This window comes from Salvelinus namaycush, chromosome 4 (genome assembly GCF_016432855.1).
Source record: "Salvelinus namaycush isolate Seneca chromosome 4, SaNama_1.0, whole genome shotgun sequence".
NCBI classification, from domain to species: domain Eukaryota; kingdom Metazoa; phylum Chordata; class Actinopteri; order Salmoniformes; family Salmonidae; genus Salvelinus; species Salvelinus namaycush.
In genome coordinates this window covers 12,585,514-12,607,640 of record NC_052310.1, presented here as the reverse complement: position 1 = coordinate 12,607,640, position 22,127 = coordinate 12,585,514, and the positions used below count along the sequence as shown (strand labels likewise).

Genomic DNA, 22,127 nt, shown 5'->3' with positions numbered 1-22,127 from the left:
GTTTTGCGTGAATGCCGCCATCTATCCACTGTTTCTGGATAGGGGTGGTTTTAATAGTCACAGTGGGTACAACATCTCCAATGCACTTCCTTATAAACTCACTGAGTCAGCGTATAAATAGATATTATTCTCTGCCCGGGAACATTTCCAAGTCCGCGTGATCAAAACAATATTGAAGCGTGGATTCCGATTGGTCAGACCAGCGTTGAGTAGTTCTCGTCACAGGTACATCCTGTTTGAGTGTCTGCCTTTAGGACCGGAGGAGCAAAATGGAGTCGTGGTCAGAATTTCTGATGGGAGGGCGGGATAGGGCCTTGTATGCATCTCGGAAGTTATACTAGCAGTGATCCAGTATATTGCCCGCAAGAGTGCTACAATCAATATGCTGATAGAATTTAGGTGGCCTTGTTCTCAAATCTGCTTTGTTAAAATCCCTAGCTCTAATAAATGTTTCCATCCAGTGAAGTTCCTTGAGGACTGTCGTGGTATCGGCTTGAGGGGGGATATACACGGCTGTGACAATAACCGACGAGAATTATCTTGGGAGATATGGTTGGCTTTTGTTTGTGAGGAAGTCTAGGTCATGTGAACAAAAGGTCTTGAGTTCCTGTATGTTACGATTACACCATGAGTTGTTAATCATGACGCATACACCCCCGCCCTTCTTACCAGACCACGAGAAACAAGATTCTCTGGTCTGATGACACTAAGATTGAACTCTTGGGCCTGAATGCCAAGCGTCACGTCTGGAGGAAACCTAGCACCATCCCTATGGTGATGCATGGTGGTGGCAGCATCGTGCTGTGGGGATGTTTTTCAGCGGCAGGGACTGGGGGAGAATAGTGAGGATCGAGGGAAAGATGAACGGAGCAAAGTACAGAGACATCCTTGATGAAAACCTGCTCCAGAGCGGTTCCAACAGGACAACGACCCTAAGCACACAGGCAAGAAGCAGGAGTGGCTTCAGGACAAGTCTCTGAATGTCCTAGAGTGGCCCGGACTTGAACCCGATCGAACATCTCTGGAGAGACCTAAAAGTAGCTGTGCAGCGACGCTCCCCATCCAACCTGACAGAGCTTTAGAGGTTCTGACGAGAAGAATGGGTGAAACTCCCACTTGTATCGTCGTACACAAGACTCGGCTGTAATCGCTGCCAAATGTGCTTCAGTAAAGGGTCTTAATACTTATGTAAATGTCATTAATTTATTTTTAACTTCATTTATGCAAATTTATAAACCTGTTTTTGCTTTCTCTTCATGGGGTATTGTGTGTAGGTAATAATATTTATTTATATTTTTTATGATAAGGCTGTAACGTAACAAAATGTAGAAAAAGTCAAGGGGTCTGAATACTTTCTGAATGCACTGTATGTGTGCTATTTTTATTCTTTTATTATGTTTAGTTTTTGCGTCTTTTACTTTCGTTTTTGTATGCCAGCTTCAAACAACTGAATTATATATTTTTTAAATAATAAAAAAATATCTTTCACAGCGTTTTAGATGGTACAATCGTTCTATACACTCTGAGTGCTTGTTTTGTGTCACAAACTGAAATTAGTTGAATTATTTGAATTTTAGTAACCAGGAAATGCCAGAGCGATTTCGGCATATTGCACTTTTAAAATGTGGTGCTAATACACTGTGTTAATAGATTGCCTTTCCACCCCCAGCCAAGCCAAGCCAACCCTGCTGGTCCAGCGAGGGTGCGACTGTGGAGAAACACAGCTATTCATGGTACTGCAACGCCTCGGAAAGCGACAAGAAGCCTATTGCGCAGACCACCACCCTAAAGAGCGAGGCCAAGGACTCTTACGACAACTGGGACGCAGTGATGGGTCTGGGGCCCACCTCCCCCACCCCAGAGCCCCCCAGAAGCCCCCCTTCGTCAATGTGGAGTGGCGAGTGGGGCTATGGTCTCGGTCTGGCCAGGCAGGACAAGACCTCCCCAGAGCCCACTCCCAGTGACGTTGTGGGCCTGGGGGACTTCGAGATCCCGATCGAGCCCTCCGAGTCCCAGGACTACTCCCAGTCTCTGCTCAGGGTCAGCACCCACTGCCGGACATACCGCCGGCCCAACAAAGGCAAGCAGGCCGGGGACTCTAACAGTACCAGTAGTACTAGCACCAGTACAGCCTTCAGTAGTGGGCCTGGATCTGGCCCTCTCGAGACCAACAATACAGAGAACAGCAGCAAGCCGGCGGGCCGCGGGCGGACGAGAGACTTCACAGTGCTTCACCCGTCCTGCTTGTCGGTGTTTAACGTCACCATTCAGGACAGGGTCATGGAGGAATACACCCCCGCTGCCGCCGTTGCTGCCCCCCTGACAGACCAGGGAGATACTGGCCGTCTGAGGAAGAAGACCGAACCAGCACCAGCTAAACCCACCAGGTGACCTACTGCTACCTACCTACTTACCGCTAGACTGTGATAATCACTGTTGTTAGATTATGATGTTTGGGCTATTTCTGCTCCCTTCACTGAGTCATAACAATGAGGTATGTTTCTCTCCCCCCGTGGGAATGATCTGCACACTGCAGTATAGGCTATGCTCTCAAATGTGTGTTTGGATTCTTCTATTTTCCTGATAAACATGCATCCTTCAATATCTCACACCTGCTCAAAGACATTGGATATGTGTAGGTTGTTCTAACTTCTGTCTCTGCTTCTCTCTACCAGGTTCAGACCCACACAGAGCAAGACCAAGAAAGACACCAAGTTGGACTTTTTTGGCTTTGAGGAAAACGAAGCGGGCCGTGGTGCCACCCAGGAGGAAGCCAGTTCCGACCCAGTGGCATCCGGCAGCTCCAACTACAAGATCAAGTATTTTGGCTTTGACGATATGAGTGGCAGCGACAGCGACGAAGACGAGGGCTCCCAGGCCAAAGAGAGGAGGAAGGCTAAGAGGGCCGCCGCGGCTGCAGCCACAGCTTATGCTGCCTCCGCTGCTGCCATGGAGATGAGGGTGGACAGCCCCCTGTCCGCCAGCGAGGAGCTGGAGAGTCAGACCAGCAGCCACTCAGGTCAGGCACAGGGCCTCAGGCGAGGCCAGTAGTAACACACACACACACACACACACACACACACACACACACACACACACACACACACACACACACACACACACACACACACACACACACACACACACACACACACTCTCTCTCTCTCTCTCTCTCTCAGACCAGCATCGGTACAGGGCAGACTCAGTCAAGGTCAATTTCAAGAACATGGAGTTCTCTACACACACACACACACACACTTCTAAAGCCTGGTGGACACTACACAACTTTCAAAATCCTAACGTCGCTGAGCTTCTCGCGTTAAACGACCATCTTTCCTGTAGTTGTCTTGCCAACGTAGTGGTGTGCACTAAACGATGTAGCACAGACGGATCACACTGCACGATTCTTCACTTGGTTGTGAGGATTCAAGATACCAAGTTGTCTCACAAAAACAAGGATGTGCTTAGACTTAACATAGCTACTAGCTGTGCAGTAAAGTAGCCTCATAAGCATTCAGTCAGACATTCATGCTTGCCATACAGAGTTGAAATATCTAGCAAACATTTTGAATTGAATAACATTGCTTGTACATTTCAGAACTGTAAAGATTTGACCCTTTGGCTTTGGTTCAAGGCAAGTACAAACGCATACTAGTACTAGTCATCGCGCCAGCTCGACTCTACACGTTCTGGGTGATGCCTAACAATGGCATCTCACTGTCTTTTTTTTGGCGAGCTCTCGTTGGCTATTGCTGATCACTGTTCTCAAAACTTGTTGTTGCTCATATCACACTACAGGAGCATTGCAGATTTTGTGCTGATAAAATCAAACGTTTGAAAATATCGGGACGTCTGGAACTGCTCGAAAACGAGATTGGTATCCCTCAGATTGCGTCTCTGACCCGCTCGCATTAAACGAGCATCGGTGACGGCCACGTGCCCCGAGTAGGCAACGGCATGGGGATTTTGTCTCCGATCTCAAAAACTTGTCTGGGACAGCTACACTGAACAAAAATATCAACACACCAAGTGTTGGTCCCATGTCCCATGTTTCATGAGCTGAAATAAAAAATCACTGAAATGTTCCATAAGCACAAAAAGCTTTCTCTCAAATTTTTTACACAAATTTGTTTACATCCCTGTTAGTGAGCATTTCTTCTTTGCCAACCACCTGACAGGTGTTGCATAGCAAGAAGCTGATTAAACAGCATGGTCATTACACAGGTGCACCTTGTGCTGGGGACAAAAGACCAATAGAATGTGCAGTTTTGTCACAACACAATGCCACAGATGTCTCATGTTTTGAGGGAGTGTGCAATTGGCATGCTGACTGCAGGAATGTCCACCAGAGCTGCTGCCAGATAATTTAATGTTTATTTATTTACCATAAGCCACCTCCAACGTTGTTTTAGAGAATTTAGCAGTATGTCCAACCCGCCTCACAACCGCACACCACGTTTATAACGTTATGTGCATCAGCGGTTTGCTGATGTCAACGTTGTGAACAGACTGTCCCATGGTGGTGTGGTGTTATGGGCAGGCATAAGCTACAGACAACGAACACAATTACATTTTATCAATGGCAATTTGAATGCACAAAGATGCCTTGACGAGATCCTGAGGCCCATTGTCGTACCATTCATCTGCCGCTATCACGTTATGTTCAGCATGATAATGCACGGCCCCATGTTGCTAGGATCTGTACACAATTCCTGGAAGCTGAAGATGTCTCAGTTCTTCCATTTCCTGCATGCTCACCAGACATGTCACCCATTGATCATGTTTGGAATGCTCTGGATCGACGTGTATAGCGGCGTGTTCCAGTTCCCTCCAATGTCCAGCACCTTGGCACAGCCATTGAGGAGTGGGACAACATTCCACCGGCCACAATCAACAGCCTGAATAACCTCTATGTGAAGGAGATGTGTTGCGCTTCGATTTATGAGACAAATGGTGGTCACACCAGATACTGACTGTTTTTCTGATCCACGCCCCTACCTTTAAGGTATTTGTGACCAATCGATCCATATCTGTATTACCAGTTGTGAAATCCAATGATTAGGTCCTAATGAATTTATTTCAATTGACTGATTTCCTTATGAACACTAACTTTGTTGCGTTTTTATATTTTTGTTCAGTATAAATCGTGGCCAAAATCGTATAGTGTACACCTTGCTTGAGCTAACATATGGGTTTCTACTAAGCCAACAAGGAATTGTGTTACCAACGATCATTTAGCGATTTGATTAGGAATTTTAGGGCTGCTGTAAGTATAAAAAAAATCTGTTGAAAAATATTTTGAACCCTTGATTTTGGCTTTACTGCTATTAGCCCATAGAAATGCATTGAATAACAGCTTCGTACATGGATAAACGGTCACACAAAAAGCACAAGGGAGTTCGTTCTGGAGTGTCTGTCTTATATCCGAGGGAAATACTTAAAAAAAAAAAAAAAGAATCTTTTACATGTCACCTTAGTTTAGTGCCTAAAGTATCTCCATATATACTTCCATTCATTTTTTAAAACTGATACCTGGCTACCTTTTAGACTTGTCTTCAGAGGCTTGTGGGCATCCTAGAGCAAAACAACCGACATGTTCGTAAGAGACTCACCTTTCCATAGAGGGATTATTGTGTAGCCCAAACTGTTCGGACGCTATATGATTTGCCAACAGAAGTTGGCAAATCATCTGTACCGACTTCAGGCGAGTGCAGTGGATTGAGACGCAGCCCATGTAAAAAAAAAAAAAAAAAAAAAAAAAAAACATGTCTAGCTTAAACTGACGGATTTGGATGAGGATTTTTTAATGACGTTAATTAGATTTCCGCGGTGCACGAACATCGACTCTTGAGGGTTAACCCTAATTGCTCCTGTAAGTCGCTCTGGATAAGAGTATCTGCTAAATGACTCAAATGTAAATCGACTATACTCAAACAATTTAGGCTAGTAATGACTTCGTCACAGATCTTATAATTCACGATAGGATTCTGTTTATGTAATTCTATGGACTTAATGAACTGTGATGTTCGTGTCCTATTCTAACACACGTCAACCTTTTGGCATGTCCCTTGTAGATGTGATGGACTTCCCAGAGGACAACTCTGCCTCTGTGGGCCTAGAGATGCCCAGGAGACCTCAGGCAAAACAGGTGGAGAAATCCAAGGAGACCAATAGGAAGATCTTCAGTGGCCCCAAAAAGGTAAGAAGTGTTCTATGGCAACTCTCCCTGCACTCAAGTTCAGGATAGTGTTCATCAGGCCACAGCGACACAACTCTTCGAAACGTTTTCCCACGGAAAACAAAAAAGCTCTTTTTATTGGACATGGTCAGGTAGTTCCCTCCCTGTTTCAGTCTGTTTGGTGCCCAATGAACTAGACCCAGAACATTCATCAGAGAATGAGTAGACTACACTCTGTATGCGCTGCTGAGATGCCAGGCCAAAACGGCTTGTTGGATTATTTGTATGTGGATGAATGGAGCGATGAGAGCTGTCACTGAAGGTCTCTGGTCCTAGGTACCAATAGGTGTGAAGCGCCCCCACCTATGGGACTCCACTCATTTAGCTGGAGTTGCATACCTAGCAACGGTCATTCTCTCATTTCTCTCTCATCCAGAGAACCAGTAATGCCCGTTCTCCAATCGCTTAGATGGACTTCATCTGTAAGTGCTCCACTATTGATCTTTAAGATCAAGGCCATGTTTAGAATGGGGTGTGAAATTATTTTGTGGGTAAATCAGAAACATTTTATGTGTTGAAGTTGTGAAGTACAGGTTATAGGTCATACAATGGTTCATAGTCATTATTTGTGAAGGCAACGTGCACATTTTAAGTTTATTCTCATAAATCTGTTTTTGCATTTGGGCTACTACAAACCTGTGGAGTGCCAAGGTGCCTTCCAAGTCTTTGGAGGTGTTTTCTGCTCAGAGATTCCTCATACATAGCCCTGTAATGTACTCCATGCAAGTAAAATAATAAACGCGCTGAGGTCATTTGAAGAACACTAGCCCTCCAAAAGGACCTGGGTATTCATGAGTCGTCAAAAGGCAGCGTTTTCTATTGCGGCTGGCCCAACTGCAGGGGTAGTGAAGTGGCACTCTGGCGCATGCAGTTTACATGGACATGTCCCGAATTGCGCACGCTTCTCTATATAGTGCACTATTTTTGACCAGGGCCCCGTTGTGCACTATGTAGGGAATAGGGTACCATTTGGGGCACAGCCTGTAACTAAAGAACCCTTACAAAAAAACAATTTGAATTGGATGCATAACAATCTATCTTCTTCTCATGCAGTTTGCTTACAAATTACAGAAAAAATGCTTCTGTTTTGCATAATAATCCAACAATTCCCTCTTTCATTCTGCATAACCAGTTGTGCTTGATGCATTATTTGTGTATGTACATTCTGGGCCTCTGTATTTGTCATTTTAAAATGTGTGCCAAACAACAACCAATGATTGCAAAGTTTAACATGCTATGCACAAGGACGATTTATAACAATTTCCACAGAATTAGAAAATAAACACATTTACTTGAAGAACAGTGCAGATGCAAAGTTTGGTAACAGAATGACGGTTTGTTCTGTTTGTGCCTGTATTCTGTTACCAAGCTTTGCATCTGCACTGTGCTTAAAGTAAATGTGTTTTTGTCAAATTTTCGGTGTGCCTTGTGCATAGTTTGGTTTGTTTAACTTTGCAGTCATTGCTTTTTTTTGATGTACGTTTTAAAGCGAAACATCGGAGTCTCCGCATCATTCTGTTACCGTAGAGTTGCCCGTATGCCAGTCTGTTGATGTCGGCTGTCAGACGTTCGAGGTTGATTTAATGGCCACCATCATTATCATGTCGTCTCTGACTAATTCATGTCAGTTCTGTATATGGGCACCTAGCACTGCTCCAGTCTGGATGAGTGGACGTGGCTGAACAGCGAGTGTGTTGTGTTTATTGAGTAGCTCTCTCTCAGGCTGGTTAGGGCTCTGTCTGCTGCCTATGGACAGGCCAAGGCTGCCCTTCCCTCCCCTCTGTTCACAGCACACTTCTAGACTCTGAGCCAGGCTGGCTCTCCTACATTAATCATGGATATGATACATCTACCGACTCTCTCTCATTTTGCCCACACTCTTTTCAACTCTCTTTGTCTGTCCATCTTCCTCACTCTCAGTCCTCAAGTTAACTTGGCTGTTTATTCTCCTTATCTCTCTGGTGGTTGTCCCCAGGCAGTGATTTGGCCCATATCTCTCCTAAAAGTATTGCTATTATTGCTTTATAGATTTTTCTAGGATTCCTCTTCCTGTTTTCAATCTGTTATTGTGTCTGGTTCTGCTGAACCAACCTCTCTTCCTGTTTTCAATCTGTTATTGTGTCTGGTTCTGCTGAACCAACCCCTCTTCCTGTTTTCAATCTGTTATTGTGTCTGGTTCTGCTGAAACAACCCCTCTTCCTGTTTTCAATCTGTTATTGTGTCTGGTTCTGCTGAACCAACCTCTCTTCCTGTTTTCAATCTGTTATTGTGTCTGGTTCTGCTGAACCAACCCCTCTTCCTGTTTTCAATCTGTTATTGTGTCTGGTTCTGCTGAACCAACCTCTCTTCCTGTTTTCAATCTGTTATTGTGTCTGGCTCTGCTGAACCAACCCCTCTTCCTGTTTTCAATCTGTTATTGTGTCTGGTTCTGCTGAACCAACCCCTCTTCCTGTTTTCAATCTGTTATTGTGTCTGGTTCTGCTGAACCAACCTCTCTTCCTGTTTTCAATCTGTTATTGTGTCTGGTTCTGCTGAACCAACCCCTCTTCCTGTTTTCAATCTGTTATTGTGTCTGGTTCTGCTGAACCAACCCCTCTTCCTGTTTTCAATCTGTTATTGTGTCTGGTTCTGCTGAACCAACCCCTCTTCCTGTTTTCAATCTGTTATTGTGTCTGGTTCTGCTGAACCAACCTCTCTTCCTGTTTTCAATCTGTTATTGTGTCTGGTTCTGCTGAACCAACCCCTCTTCCTGTTTTCAATCTGTTATTGTGTCTGGTTCTGCTGAACCAACCCCTCTTCCTGTTTTCAATCTGTTATTGTGTCTGGTTCTGCTGAACCAACCCCTCTTCCTGTTTTCAATCTGTTATTGTGTCTGGTTCTGCTGAACCAACCTCTCTTCCTGTTTGTGTGCCTGTTGCCTAAGGAGCGGCATATGGCTCCTGCTTTCTTTTGGATTGGCTTTGAGCTCCAATGTTTGTGCACAAGATGGATGTTGGGCATTTTTTCACGTGCCAACAGTTGAACCTGAGATTGTGTGCTCTCATTGCGCCGTGAAAATGATTTCTGCAGGCCAGGCGTCGGTAACAGGATGCGTGTTGGTTAGGTGGGTGGTGCTCGCCCGCTTAAAACAGCAGCATTGGATTGCAGGAAGACTCAGAACATTTTTAACCTGCCTTGAGAGATATTCTCCTTACGGGGTTTAACGTTGTGGGTGTGTATGACGGTTGGTAATGACTCATTTCAGACGGTTAAAAGTAATTAAATTAGAATCAGGGTTCTCCCCAAAATATATATATATATATATTTTGTCTTTTTAAGGCCTTTTTTGCTCTATATTGCAGGAAATGGCAGTTACGCCGTACTCGGCATATCACCTTGTTAAAATATCCTGCAGAGAACCCTAAGAATGCGCCACAGGTTATTTATAGTGTCAAGCCCAAATCTCTCCTCGGTAAAGATGCACAGGTGTTTAAAGGCCCAGCATTCCCCCACTCCTCATCATAATCATTCTCACTCTGGCTTAATGACTTCAGTGGCTCACCGACAGCATGGCGTAGAAGACTGGGGTGAATACGGTAGAGAAAGAGGCAATAATCTCGTCAGATACCTTGCTGGTGGTAGAGTACATTCCAAATGGCACCCCCTTCCCGAATGAATGAAGTACGCTAGGGGCCCTGGTCACATGTATTGTGGTGTAGGTTGTCATGTTGGATTCAAACATAGTAATGCCCTCTGTCTGTTTCCACACGTTCTGTGATTGTCTGTCTTTAACAAAACTAACTGGTTTACAGGGTTGGGTTGCTTGATGGCTGGCAGGAACATGAAGTGGCTTTTTTCTATTTTCTTTCACAGCTTTGTTTTGGTGTTTTAACGACAGCTTTTAAATCTGAGGCTCATTTGAGGTTTAACGGCATTAGCGTGTGTGTGAGACGGTGTAGTCATGAGTCATACAAGTATGTTTGCATGTGGTGTGTTACACGGTATCGGAATCACTAAGCTGGGATTCCGATTTTTCACTTAAATGTATGCCAAACAAAAACTATTGATTTCAGTTTAACAAAGACTTCTTTGGACAATTTACATACTTTGTATCTGCACAGTTCTTCCTGTAAATGTTTTTGTAAAATATTCAGTGGTGGAAGTTGTTAAAAGTAGTCCTTGTTCTATGGTTAAACTTTGATTTCAATGGTTTTTGATTGGTCAAAATTCTTTTTAGGTGACAAATCGGAGTCTCAGCGTATTTCCGTTATAATGGAATTGCCCATGTCTCATAAGACCAGAGCAGGGCTGCTGTTACTGTCTTGAGTGGTCCTGGAGCACAACAGCTGATGGCTGGTTGAATGGTTCAATTGAACCCCACCTACAGCTGTAAATGACAGCTCCTCAGTCTTCTGCTAAGTGTGTGTGTGTCTGTGTTTACTTGCTTGCACTAGTCTGAGGGCCTTGGTCAAACATGACTTAATTTGGCAGTGTTGGGGAGGGAGGGCTCAAGTGTTCATTTCCTTGTATCTGACCTTCTCGTGTGTGTGTGTGCGCGCGTGACCGATAAGTGCCCGTGTTTACAGAAAATGCCTTTTGGCATGAGCTCACACTCCCATGGGGGTGAGGTGTGGGGTGGGCGTTGAATCTTCCTGTCTGTGTCCTCTTGATTAGGATCATTGTTAAGAGTAGAGGGCCTAAATGAACGTCTCCGTACTCTCCGTTCATTGTTTCCTGCAGTGCTCTGTCCTCAGACAACAATGTTTGTTCTCTTTTTCCTTTTTCTTTGATTCATTATTAATATCCCAGCAACAGGCTGAGCCAATAGGCTCCCTTTAAGCAGAGAGGTTTGTGTGACTGTGTGCATACCCACGCCTGTGTGTGTATGTACACAGCGCTGGCTGTTGTCTCCAGTCAGTCCTGCTGTTTGAGCAGTCCTGGCTGCCTCTGGTGGTTTAATAGGCATTCATTTAGTTTCTCTCTCTCTCCCTGGGGCTTCTTTGTTACAGGAAACAACAAAGACCGATGTCTTGTATCTAATCAGCTCTCTCTATCGTCTCTCTCTAAATGGGGGTGCGAGAGAAAAGTTGTCCTTGGTTCATAGAACCGGGGTTACATCAGGCACCTCCGGTAGCCGCTAAATGCGGTTATAGTAAACAGTGGTTTCTGTTTTCTTCCTACAAATATGGCTCTATCTTTTGAATGGTTTATGCTACGAAATATTTTGAAAGATTAAACTCTAATGAACGCGTACATACTTTCTTATCCGTATTTTTTTGAAACTGCACTGTTGTTTAGGGGCTCGTAAGTAAGCATTTCAATGTAACACCTGTTGTATTCGGCGCTTGTGACTAATAAAATTTGATTTGATACGTAATGTTTCCCTCTACAATGCCCACAAGCCATTAGAATTCAGTGGACAAGACCAGGCGCTAAATCAGACTGGGGAAAAAGATGTTGTTTTCTACACAGAAGATCATACAACATCATTGCCTGATGATCTTCTGAACTTCCCAATACCTTTCTGATGCATTTCAGTCATTTCAAACCATATTTCTTTCAGATTAAAATACTGTCAGAAGTACTATCAGACTGATTTGTAATAGACTGGCATAGCCCCAATAAAAAAAGTTAACTTTGGCCGTTGATTACATCACCTTTTTTTTTTACATGGTGGGGTCACAAAGAAATGTTTATCAAAATGGGTTCACGGGCCAACACAGTTTGGGAACCCCTGCTCTACCTTGACGAGTGAATTGAGGTGCTATGTTCCAAGACATTGAGATCACGTCTAGAATCAGAAATCACCTCGAATTAGGAGAAATTGACTACACTTTGAATCAGCTCAGTGGTTTTTAAACACAGTATACTGTTGCAGTTGGGTTGTAGTGTGTGGTGATCAATGGTTCTAAGTAACACTGTTCTAGCAGGAGGGGCTGAACTGTGATGGAATGTGAAGTAACCTGATGGACTTACCTCATGTTTTTCTGTTTCCCCTGTAGTCTCCCACTAAAGCTGTGTACAACGCCAGACACTGGAACAGAGAGCCAGAGGAGCTGCCACCTTTACTCCGTTCAACCACTGCACCCGTGAGTAACCCCCCTCCCCCCTAATCACCACCCTAGTTACGGGTGTCACCCACCAACCCCATGCCAAATACTAGCCCTGGCACTCCCATCAGCCTGCCTATCCAGCTAGCTAGAGGTATGAGATTTCTGCAGCTGGTGAACACTGCACCACAAACTGTTCTCATTTTCTGTCTCATCCTCTCTTGCTCTCTCTGTTCAAGTACCAGCAACATGGCTGAATCAGTCCCATGGAAACGGGACAGTGAACACTCTAATGCAATTTTCCATGCCCTCGACCCATAACTTCCATCCTCACTCTCACCCTCCCTCCACAACAAATGATGCTCCAGTTGGTCTCTTCACTGTGGTTTACCCCCTTAAGGCCACTCTACTCCACGTTGTGTCCCAAATGGCACCCTATTCCCTTTTTATAGTGCACTGGGGTGCTATTTTAGGATGCACCCTGCGTCTGATTCATTTTCCATATGTCATTAGATGCATGTGTGGCACCGTGCCATTTCCTGGAATTCATTATCCTTTTAAAAATGCATCACAGCTCTGAACGCTCTTTACCGATAATGTTAGGACGGCTCTGAACGCTCCTCCGTCTTACCAATGATGTTAGTACCGCTCTGAACGCTCCTCCTTATCCGTAATGTTAGCCATGTATTACAGGTCCCTATAACTCCCTCATCCCTTGCCTTCCCTCGAACTGCTAGAAGAGACTCAGAGCCTGTGTGTGGTGTGAAACTGAGTGTTTTTACCGGGCCTTATCTGGCCTCTTATGTAAGGGGCAGGAGGCTGTTGGCTGGTGTTCAACAGCATGAATCAGCAGCAGCGCCGTGTACTGAGCTGAGAGCAGGTGGCTGTGTGGTTCTGCTTGTCTCCCTCTGACCCACTCTCTACTTCTGCCCTTTTCACTCTCTCTCTCTCTCACACACACACACACACACACACACACACACACACACACACACACACACACACACACACACACACCTTTCCTTCCTTCCTTCCTTATCCTCTCGTTTCTCTCTCTCTCTCGTTCTATCTATCTACCAGGCTAGCCAGTCAAGCAGGGGCAGCAAGGACTCTGCTAACTCTCACAAAGACGATGGCCTGTTCAAGGCACCGCCATGCCCGCCTCCCAAAGTCATCAAGTCTGTGTCGTTCCCCACTGAGCCTTACCAGGACATCGTCACCGCACTGAAATGTAGGAAAGAGCACAAGGAGGTGAGCTTCTGTTCTACCTGGCAACCCATCACTGTAGCTCTGTTCGAATACTCATACTAACCATACTATTTGATGTAAATTGAGTATGTAGTAGACTTATTGGTTATAGTATGGATATAGTTAGTATGCCAAAAGTTCCGGGATGTCGTACTAAATTTGCCAAAATACGAAGTATACTAACAGTGGACACGATTTCCATGTTTTTACGGCCTGTAATGTAATTCTTCAGAAAATGGCGTAAAAATATGCAGCCGAAGTCCAACGAGAGCGGATACAAATTCTTTGCTGTAAATAATTGACAAATAAAATAATGACTTTTCAAGTAAATTACATTATGTTTGCTAACAATTTGTTAGCTAGGCTATCCTTACGAGCCACATAGCATATCATTACAGCAGTATGTACCAGTATTTTAGCTAGCTACCAAACGTTAGTTTGCTACTAATGCATTTAACTTGCCAGTATATTAACTATATGCTATCTAACTAACTACCCAACGTTTATTGATTATTCCAGTCATTCTTAGCTAAGTGGTGTAGTTGTGTGTTCTCAATGGACATTTGGGTGCTTTCGTAAATTCACTCGCTAGCTACTCCGATTTCAAAGCACTCTCGAGTGTACCAGAGCGCACTCTGAATAACTGACGAATTTACAAACGCCCAGAGCGCACTCTGGCACTCCAGATTGAATTGAAGAATGCACCCGAAGTTGTAAAATGTCTAGCTAGTAATTTGTTATGCTAACAAGAGGTTGCATAGCGACAGCATCAACTTCTGGGAGAAAGGTGTAGTGCTAGTATGCTCAACTAAAGGATACCGTTCGTTTACAGTACACTAAAATGAACAAATTAGTACGTAGTGTGTGTATATACTCATTAAGTATGTAGTATACAGTATGTCAGTATGGGTATTCGAACACAGGTTGTGTCTGGAACTCAGTATCTATAAAGCACAGCCTATAAGAACACAAGCGATTGTCCTGGGGCTGTATGTATCAATCATCTTGGATTAAACGTGCTGATCTATGATCAGTTTTGCCTTCCAGATCATAATGAATATGTTTTATTTAGACAGGGGGACCTGATCCTTGATCATCTAATGAATATGGGCCCTGGTTTACAATGTTGAAAATGGAGTTAAACAAAAGCACCAATTCAACTGAAATGATAATGATCAGACATATCTTGTTTGGTCAGGTGTAATTCAACTTATTTAGAAATAGCCTCTTGAAACGAATCAGTGAATTCTGAGGCTGTGTATCGATAACTCTATACCTCCTATAAGACAATACTGCAGGATCCCTGAATCCCTAAACAGTGGTTAATGTAACCATCTGTAGTTATTTATCTTATTACAGTGGTGTCTTGCATGCTAAGCAGTGTTAGCCCCTCTAGGAACTGCAGTGTGGGCAGTTCCATAGGCAGGAGCAGTGTAATGGGCATCTCACATCTTTAAATTCCATCTGCAGTTTCATTTGCTGTCTTGTGTTTGTGGTCTTGGCTCCTGACCAACAAGGCAGGCGGTTGGTGGGTGCATAGCTCTGATGCTGAGAATAGCAGGACTGGGCTCTACAGCTCGATCTAGTACCTACGTTATGTGATTTGATGAACCCAACAACTCTTTGTCCCAGCTATACACGGTAGTCCAGCATGTCAAGCACTTCAACGACGTGGTGGAGTTTGGGGAGAACCAGGAGTTCACCGACGACTTCGAGTACCTGGCCACCGGCCTGAAGAGTGGCCAACCCCTCAACACACGCTGCCTTAGGTAAGACTAGCTTCCGCTAACCGCTGATACAGGGTCACATTCTTTGGCATCTTCATTATGGTTAAGGTAATGATTCATGGCAGTTAAGAGCTTGATGATCTAGCAGAGGCAGTGACCCTACTCTCCCCTCTCTGTTCAATTCAATGAAACCGTATTTATCTGTCCTCCCCTGCAGTGTCATTAGCCTGGCCACCAGGTGTGCCATGCCCAGCTTCAGAATGCATCTGAGGGCCAGGGGGAAGGTGGCCCAGGTCTTCAAGACACTCAACGACGCCCCACAGCACCCGGTAAGTAAAGGCCCCTGCCTCTTCACAGACTGTGGCTGACTTGACTTGACTTGGTTTCTGTCAGATCAGTGGAGAAGCTCAGTCCGTTAACTGGAGCCTGCCAAGTGACAAATGGTTTTAGCGCTTAGTGACAACCTGCGCTAGTGACACCACTTTAAAAAGTCAGGATATCAGGTTCACATATCCTTTCTCTGTCCTCCTTCCACCCCCTCTAGAACCTGTCCCTGTGCACAGCTAGTTTGATGTACATACTGAGCCGAGACAGACTCAACATGGACCTGGACCGGGCCAGTCTAGACCTGATGATCCGCCTGCTGGAGCTGGATGGGGACCACTCAGTGGCCAAAGACGACCAGCTCACCACCAAGGAGATGTCAAAGGTCAAGGAGAAGATCCGCAAGCTGTGCGACACGGTGCACAACAAGCACCTGGACCTGGAGAACATCACGGTACGGGTCTCCCGTAGAGATAGTCCTCCTTGGGTCATATTCATAGGCAACTACAAATATTATGCAATGGAAAACATTTTTTTTTGTTTCCTATTGGACAAGTTCAGGTGGTCCCTCCCGGTTTCAGTCCGTTCTTTTTCCATTTGGTTCCCTAATGAATATGACCCTGGTTTTTGCTTAGAGGATGGGGGCTAGTTGCAACCCTCTGTCCTCCTCTGTATTTTATTTTATTTAACTTGGCAAGTCAGTTAAGAACAAATTCTTATTTACAATGACTGCCTAGGAACAGTGGGTGGTTCAGGGGCAGAACGACAGATTTTTAACTTGTCAGCTCGGGGATTCGATCTAGCAACCTTTCGGTTACTGGACCAACGCTCTAACCACTAGGCTACCTGCCGCCCCTGTCTCTTTTGCGTTGTTGGGGAAAAAAACCCACAAGTTTCAAGCCAGTCAGAGGTATCTGTAACAGTTAACAAAAAAACATGACTTATAATAACATTTTTATATAGATAGTACCAGTCAACAGTTTGGACACCTACTCATTCAAGGGTTTTTATTTTTACTACTTTCTACATTGTAGAATAATAGTGAAGACATCAAAACTATGAAAAAACATATATTGAATCATGTAGTAACCAAAAAAGTGTTAAACAAATCAAAATATATTTGAGATTCTTCGAAGTAGCCACCCTTTGCCTTGACAGCTTTGCACACTCTTGGCATTCTCTCAACCAGCTTCATGAGGTAGTCACCTGGAAGGCATTTCAATGAACAGATATGCCTTGTTAAAAGTTAATTTGTGGAATTTCTTTCCTTAATGCGTTTCAGCCAATCAGTTGTGTTGTGGCAAGGTAGGGTTGGGCTCATTTATAAATGTCCTTGTTTTTGAAAGGAAAGCTGATTTATTTTATTTATTTTTGTCCATTAAAATGACATCAAATTGATCAGAAATACAATGTAGACATTGTTAATGTTGTAAATGACTATTGTAGCTGGAAACAACTGATTTTTAATGGATTATTCACATAGGCGTGAAGAGCCGACTCCGGGATGCTGGCCTTCTAGGCAGAGTTGCAAAGAAAATGCCATATCTTAGACTGGTCAATAAAAGATTTAGATGGGCAAAAGAACATAGACACTGGACAGAGGAACTCTGCCTAGAAGGCCAGCATCCCGGAGTCGCTTCTTCAGAGATGACTTTGAGACTGGTGTTTTACGGGTACTATTTAATGAAGCTGTCAGTTGAGGATTTGTGAGGTGTCTGTTTCTCAAACTAGACACTAGGGCCTCCCACTCCTCTTTCTATTCTGGTTAGAGCCAGTTTGTGGTGGTTCTGTGAATGGAGTAGTACACAGTGTTGTACAAGATCTTCAGTTTCTTGGCAATTTCTCGCATGGAATAGCCTTCATTTCTCAGAACTAGAATAGACTGACGAGTTTCAGAAGAAAGTTCTTTGTTTCTAGCCATTTTGAACCTGTAATCGAACCCACAAATGCTGATGCTCCAGATATTCAACTAGTCTAAAGAAGGCCAGTTTTATTGCTTCTTTTATCAGAACAGTTTTCAGCTGTGCTAAAATAATTGCAAAAGGGTTTTATAATGATCAATTAGCCTTTTAAAATGCTAAACTTCAATTAGCTAACACAATGTGTTATTTGAACACCGGAGTGATGGTTGCTGATAATGGGCCTCTGTACACCTATGTAGATATTCAATTACAAATCAGCCGTTTCCAGCAACAATAGTCATTATTTACAACATTAATAATGTCTACGCTGTATTTCTGATCAATTTGATGCTATTTTAATGGACCAAAAATTTGCTTAAAAAAAAAAGGACATTTCTAAGTGACCCCAAACTTTTGAACGGTAGTGTATTTGGTAAAAGACCAAGTCCATATTATGCCAAGAACAGCTCAAATAAGCAAAGAGAAACGACAATCCATCATTACGTTAAGACATGAAGGTCAGTCAATCCGGCACATTTCAAGTTTCTTCAAGTGCAGTCGCAAAAACCATCATTCGCTATGATGAAACGGTCTCTCATGAGGACTGCTACAGGAAAAGAAGACCCAGAGTTACCTCTGCTGCACAGGATAAGTTCATTAGAGTTACCAGCCTCAGAAATTGCAGCCCAAATAAATGCTTCACTGAGTTCAAGTAACAGACACATCTCAACATCAACTGTTTAGAGGAGACTGAATCAGGCCTTCATGGTTGAATTGCTGCTAAGAAACCACTACTAAAGGACACCAATATGAAGAAGAGACGTGCTTAGGCCAAGAAACACAAGCAATGGACATTGGACCGGTGGAAATCTGTCCTTTCTGATGAGTCCAAATTTGAGTTTTCTGGTTCCAACCGCCGTGTCTTTGTGAGATACAGAGTAGGTGAACGGATGATCTCCGCATGTGGTTCTCACCGTGAAGGTGGTGTGATGGTGTGGGGGTGCTTTGCTGGTGATTGTCTGTGACTTATGTAGAATGCCAGACACACTTAACCAGCATGCCTACCACAGCATTCTTCAGCGACACACCAGTCCCACTAAGCGCAAACCAGATTGGATGTAATTTGTTTTTCAACAGGACAACGACCCAAAACATACCTCCAGGCTGTGTAAGGGATATTTGACCAAGATTGAGAGTGCTGGAGTGCTGCATCAGATGACCTAGCCTCCACAATCACCCAAACTCAAGCCAATTGAGATGAGTTGGATCGCAGAGTGAAGGAAAAGCCTCCAACAAGTGCTCAGCATATGTGGGAACTCCAAGACTGTTGGAAAAGCATTCCAGGTGAAGATGGTTGAGAGAATGCCAAGAGAGTGCAAAGCTGTCATCAAGGCAAAGTGTGGCTACTTTGAACAATCTAAAATATATTTTGATTTAACACTTTTTTTGGTTACTACATTATTCCATATGTGTTATTTCATAGTTTTGATGGCTTCACTATTATTCTACAATATAGAAAATGGTAAAAAAAAATAAAAAAAATAACCTTGAATGAATAGGTGTGTCAACTTTTGACTGATACTGTATGTATAAATAAAAAAATTGTGACCTAAACCCTTGTAGAAATGGATGAACAGTCGACTCTGACACTGGCTTTGCATGGTAGAGCCAATGGACATCATGTATTTGAATTGGGTCTGGCAAACTGCACAGCGTTTAAACAGTTTGATCTGATTAATTTGGACATCTGACGTAATGACAGGGCCTTTTGATGTCTTTTTTCCCTCACATCCTCTATAAATATCCTCTCTGCTGATGTTGTAGTCGGTGTACCACATGGCAACCTAATCCCTATGTAGTGCACTACTTTTGACAAGGGCCCATAGGGCTCAGGTCAAAAGTAGGGTGCCATTTGGGATGTAGCCCTATTCTTCAGAGAGCAGACTGACCATTCACCTCAATGCCTCCAACTTATTTTCATTTGTTTAAGCACTCTTTATGTTTCTGACTGTTAGACTGTTAGCTTCCATGTTGAATTAATCATTAGATTCTCTTATCGTTAGTGCTCAACAGTTTGCTTTAAAATATTTAATAAGTGTTAGAAAGCTTATTTCTATCGACAATGTAATTAGAGACGGCAGTATTGTTTTGCTTGGATTCAAATGCCACCTGCATGCTAACTAGCTTCTCCTGGCGCCCTCCTTCACTGGAAGGAAGTCAGTCATATTTCTGTTCCTGTTCTTCCTCCTGTTATTGTCTGTCATAGTTGGCCTCTTTGAATCACAGTACATGGTCAGTAATGTCCATTTATACCCTGTATGTGTGATGTAAATGTGTTTTCATTACTCCCTGTGTATGTGTTTGCGCACGCAGACGGGGCATTTAGCCATGGAGACCTTGTTATCGCTGACCTCCAAGCGGGCCGGGGACTGGTTTAAAGAGGAGCTAAGGCTTCTGGGAGGCCTGGATCACATAGTGGATAAAGGTGAGCTAGACCTACACCACATTACCCTGAAAGTGTGTTTTCTGTGTCTAGGCTAAACACCCCGAAAGGGTTGTTCCCCTGATCCTAGGAGCTGACAATTCGATTAGATTCCAAATGCATTGTTTGTATGACAAAAAATGCATTCTTATTGAATGGTATTAGTATTTTATGTGTGTTACTTTTTCATTGTGTTTGTCTGGGTACAGACAGCCCTGATGAAGCTCACTCATGACTACCTGTGGGGAAATCAAGGAGATCCCAAATGGTGGAATCACTATGTGGCAGTATACTAATGTTCAATATGGCATTGGTTGAAGCTCAATGTTAAATTCAAATCTCCCTACCATCATATCTAAGCCAATATGACATCAATGTCGAATATTCGCAAATCAATTCAATTGGAGGGACACAACACACTCCCCGCCTCTCGTCATGAGCAGTCTGGCTGTTACCAACAACCACACATCGGACTTTTAGCAATTTAGTCTTTTCTGCGCTCGCTTAGCTCAAATTCTAGACTTTGAATTAAAACGAGAATGTAGCGTACATAAAGTTACCATTGGACTTAATTTTTTTTTTAGATTGACGAAGTTTGTAGGTGTAACAGTTTTTATTAAATGTATAATTTATCGCTTACGTGCTCATTTCTGTCTTTAAGAACCAACAGGTGCAACCTTTTTGTCGCATTTCTGACAATGCTAAGGTATTTTCAGCCGAAACTGAGTTCTAAAACCGGACGAAAGCAGTTGGGTTACGCAGCAACAGTGCTATTAGCTAGCTAACACCACTCGGATGAGAGGCAAGCTACAAGCAAAGGATGCTAGCGTTATTTTGCTATGGAAGGTTTTTCACATGGCTGAAGTCATCTGTTTAAACTGTTGGCCTTGACACTTGCATGTAATCAAAGCACAAACACACATAAGAGCAACCAAGGATATTCTCCATATTGCCAGTAAGGTAGCCAACTAACATTAGCCAGTAACGTTAGCTAGCTACAAGCCAACAAGGCTCTAACGCTTGCTGTATTTTGACATTCTTCCACAAAGCACAGCTAGCTAAAGTAAGTAAAGTTCATAGACAACACCAAACTTTGGGAAACTGCCACGCTGCTAATGTATAAAACATGCAATGGGTGTTGTTCATCTTACGTTAGCTAACGTTACTCCATACACTGGTCAATCGGGCTTGCTTAGCCATGTAGCTAGCTAATGTTACAGCCCTTACCTTATGCATTGATTCAGTACACTCCCTCTGTCAACGCAATTTTCTTATTGTCATTGTAATCCACGTGTTGTGCTGACTATCAGTGTCAAGTTACTTTTCAGTGTGTTCTCTAAAACCTGAAGTTGCCATCTAAGTAAAAAGTATCCAGGGGGGTGGGAGTGCACCCAGGTTAACCTTTTCTCAATAGGGGGTGCTGTTTTCACTTTGTAAAAAATTCGTTGTTAATTCGTTGTTCTGTTGGAAAATGTAAATCTACTATTCCGCCATTAATTTCGGTGCGGTCTCGCTTTAACGCACGCTGTATGTCGTAGTAACGTTAATTTTAAAAATCTAACACAGCGGTTGCATTAAGAACTAATGTATCTTTCATTTGCTGTCCAACCTGTATTTTTTAGTCAAGTTTATGATTAGTTACTGATTAGATGAGGTGCCTCTCCCAAGATTTCTCCCGACATTTTGTTTGCATTTTGGCTACTATTCATATTGTATAACCACGATTTGTGCCGCTAAATATGCACATTTTCGAACAAACTCTATATGTATTGTGTAATATGATGTTATAGGACTGTCATCTGAAGAAGTTTGAGAAGGTTAGTGAAAAAATTAATATCTTTTGCTGGTTTATTCGTTATCGCTATTGTTGGCTTGAATCAATGCTGTTGTGTGGTTGGCTATTGTAGTAAGCTAATATAATGCTATATTGTGTTTTCGCTGTAAAACACTTAAAAAATCTGAAATATTGGCTGGATTCACAAGATCTTTGTCTTTCATTTGCTGTACGCTGTGTATTTTTCATAAATGTTTTATGATGAGTATTTAGGTAATTCACGTTGCTCTCTGTAGTTATTCTAGTTGCTTTGGTGAGAGTTGTGATGGTGGCTGCAATGGTAAACTATGATTTATACCTGAAATATGCACATTTTTCTAACAAAACATATGCTATACAATAAA

The 22,127-nt window shown here is 43.3% G+C and overlaps 1 protein-coding gene across 1 annotated transcript in view; it reads left to right on the top strand.

Moving 5' to 3' along the window:
- The window catches only part of LOC120046161 (wings apart-like protein homolog), a 51,392-nt gene that overhangs the window by 9,399 nt on the left and 19,866 nt on the right, over positions 1-22,127 (top strand). Inside the window, exons 3-11 of the mRNA XM_038991166.1 lie at positions 1,670-2,387; positions 2,676-3,019; positions 6,075-6,199; positions 12,220-12,306; positions 13,348-13,518; positions 15,148-15,284; positions 15,460-15,571; positions 15,787-16,020; positions 19,841-19,952. Coding sequence (XP_038847094.1) covers positions 1,670-2,387; positions 2,676-3,019; positions 6,075-6,199; positions 12,220-12,306; positions 13,348-13,518; positions 15,148-15,284; positions 15,460-15,571; positions 15,787-16,020; positions 19,841-19,952 — 2,040 coding nt within the window. The remainder of the gene's footprint in view (positions 1-1,669; positions 2,388-2,675; positions 3,020-6,074; positions 6,200-12,219; positions 12,307-13,347; positions 13,519-15,147; positions 15,285-15,459; positions 15,572-15,786; positions 16,021-19,840; positions 19,953-22,127) is intronic.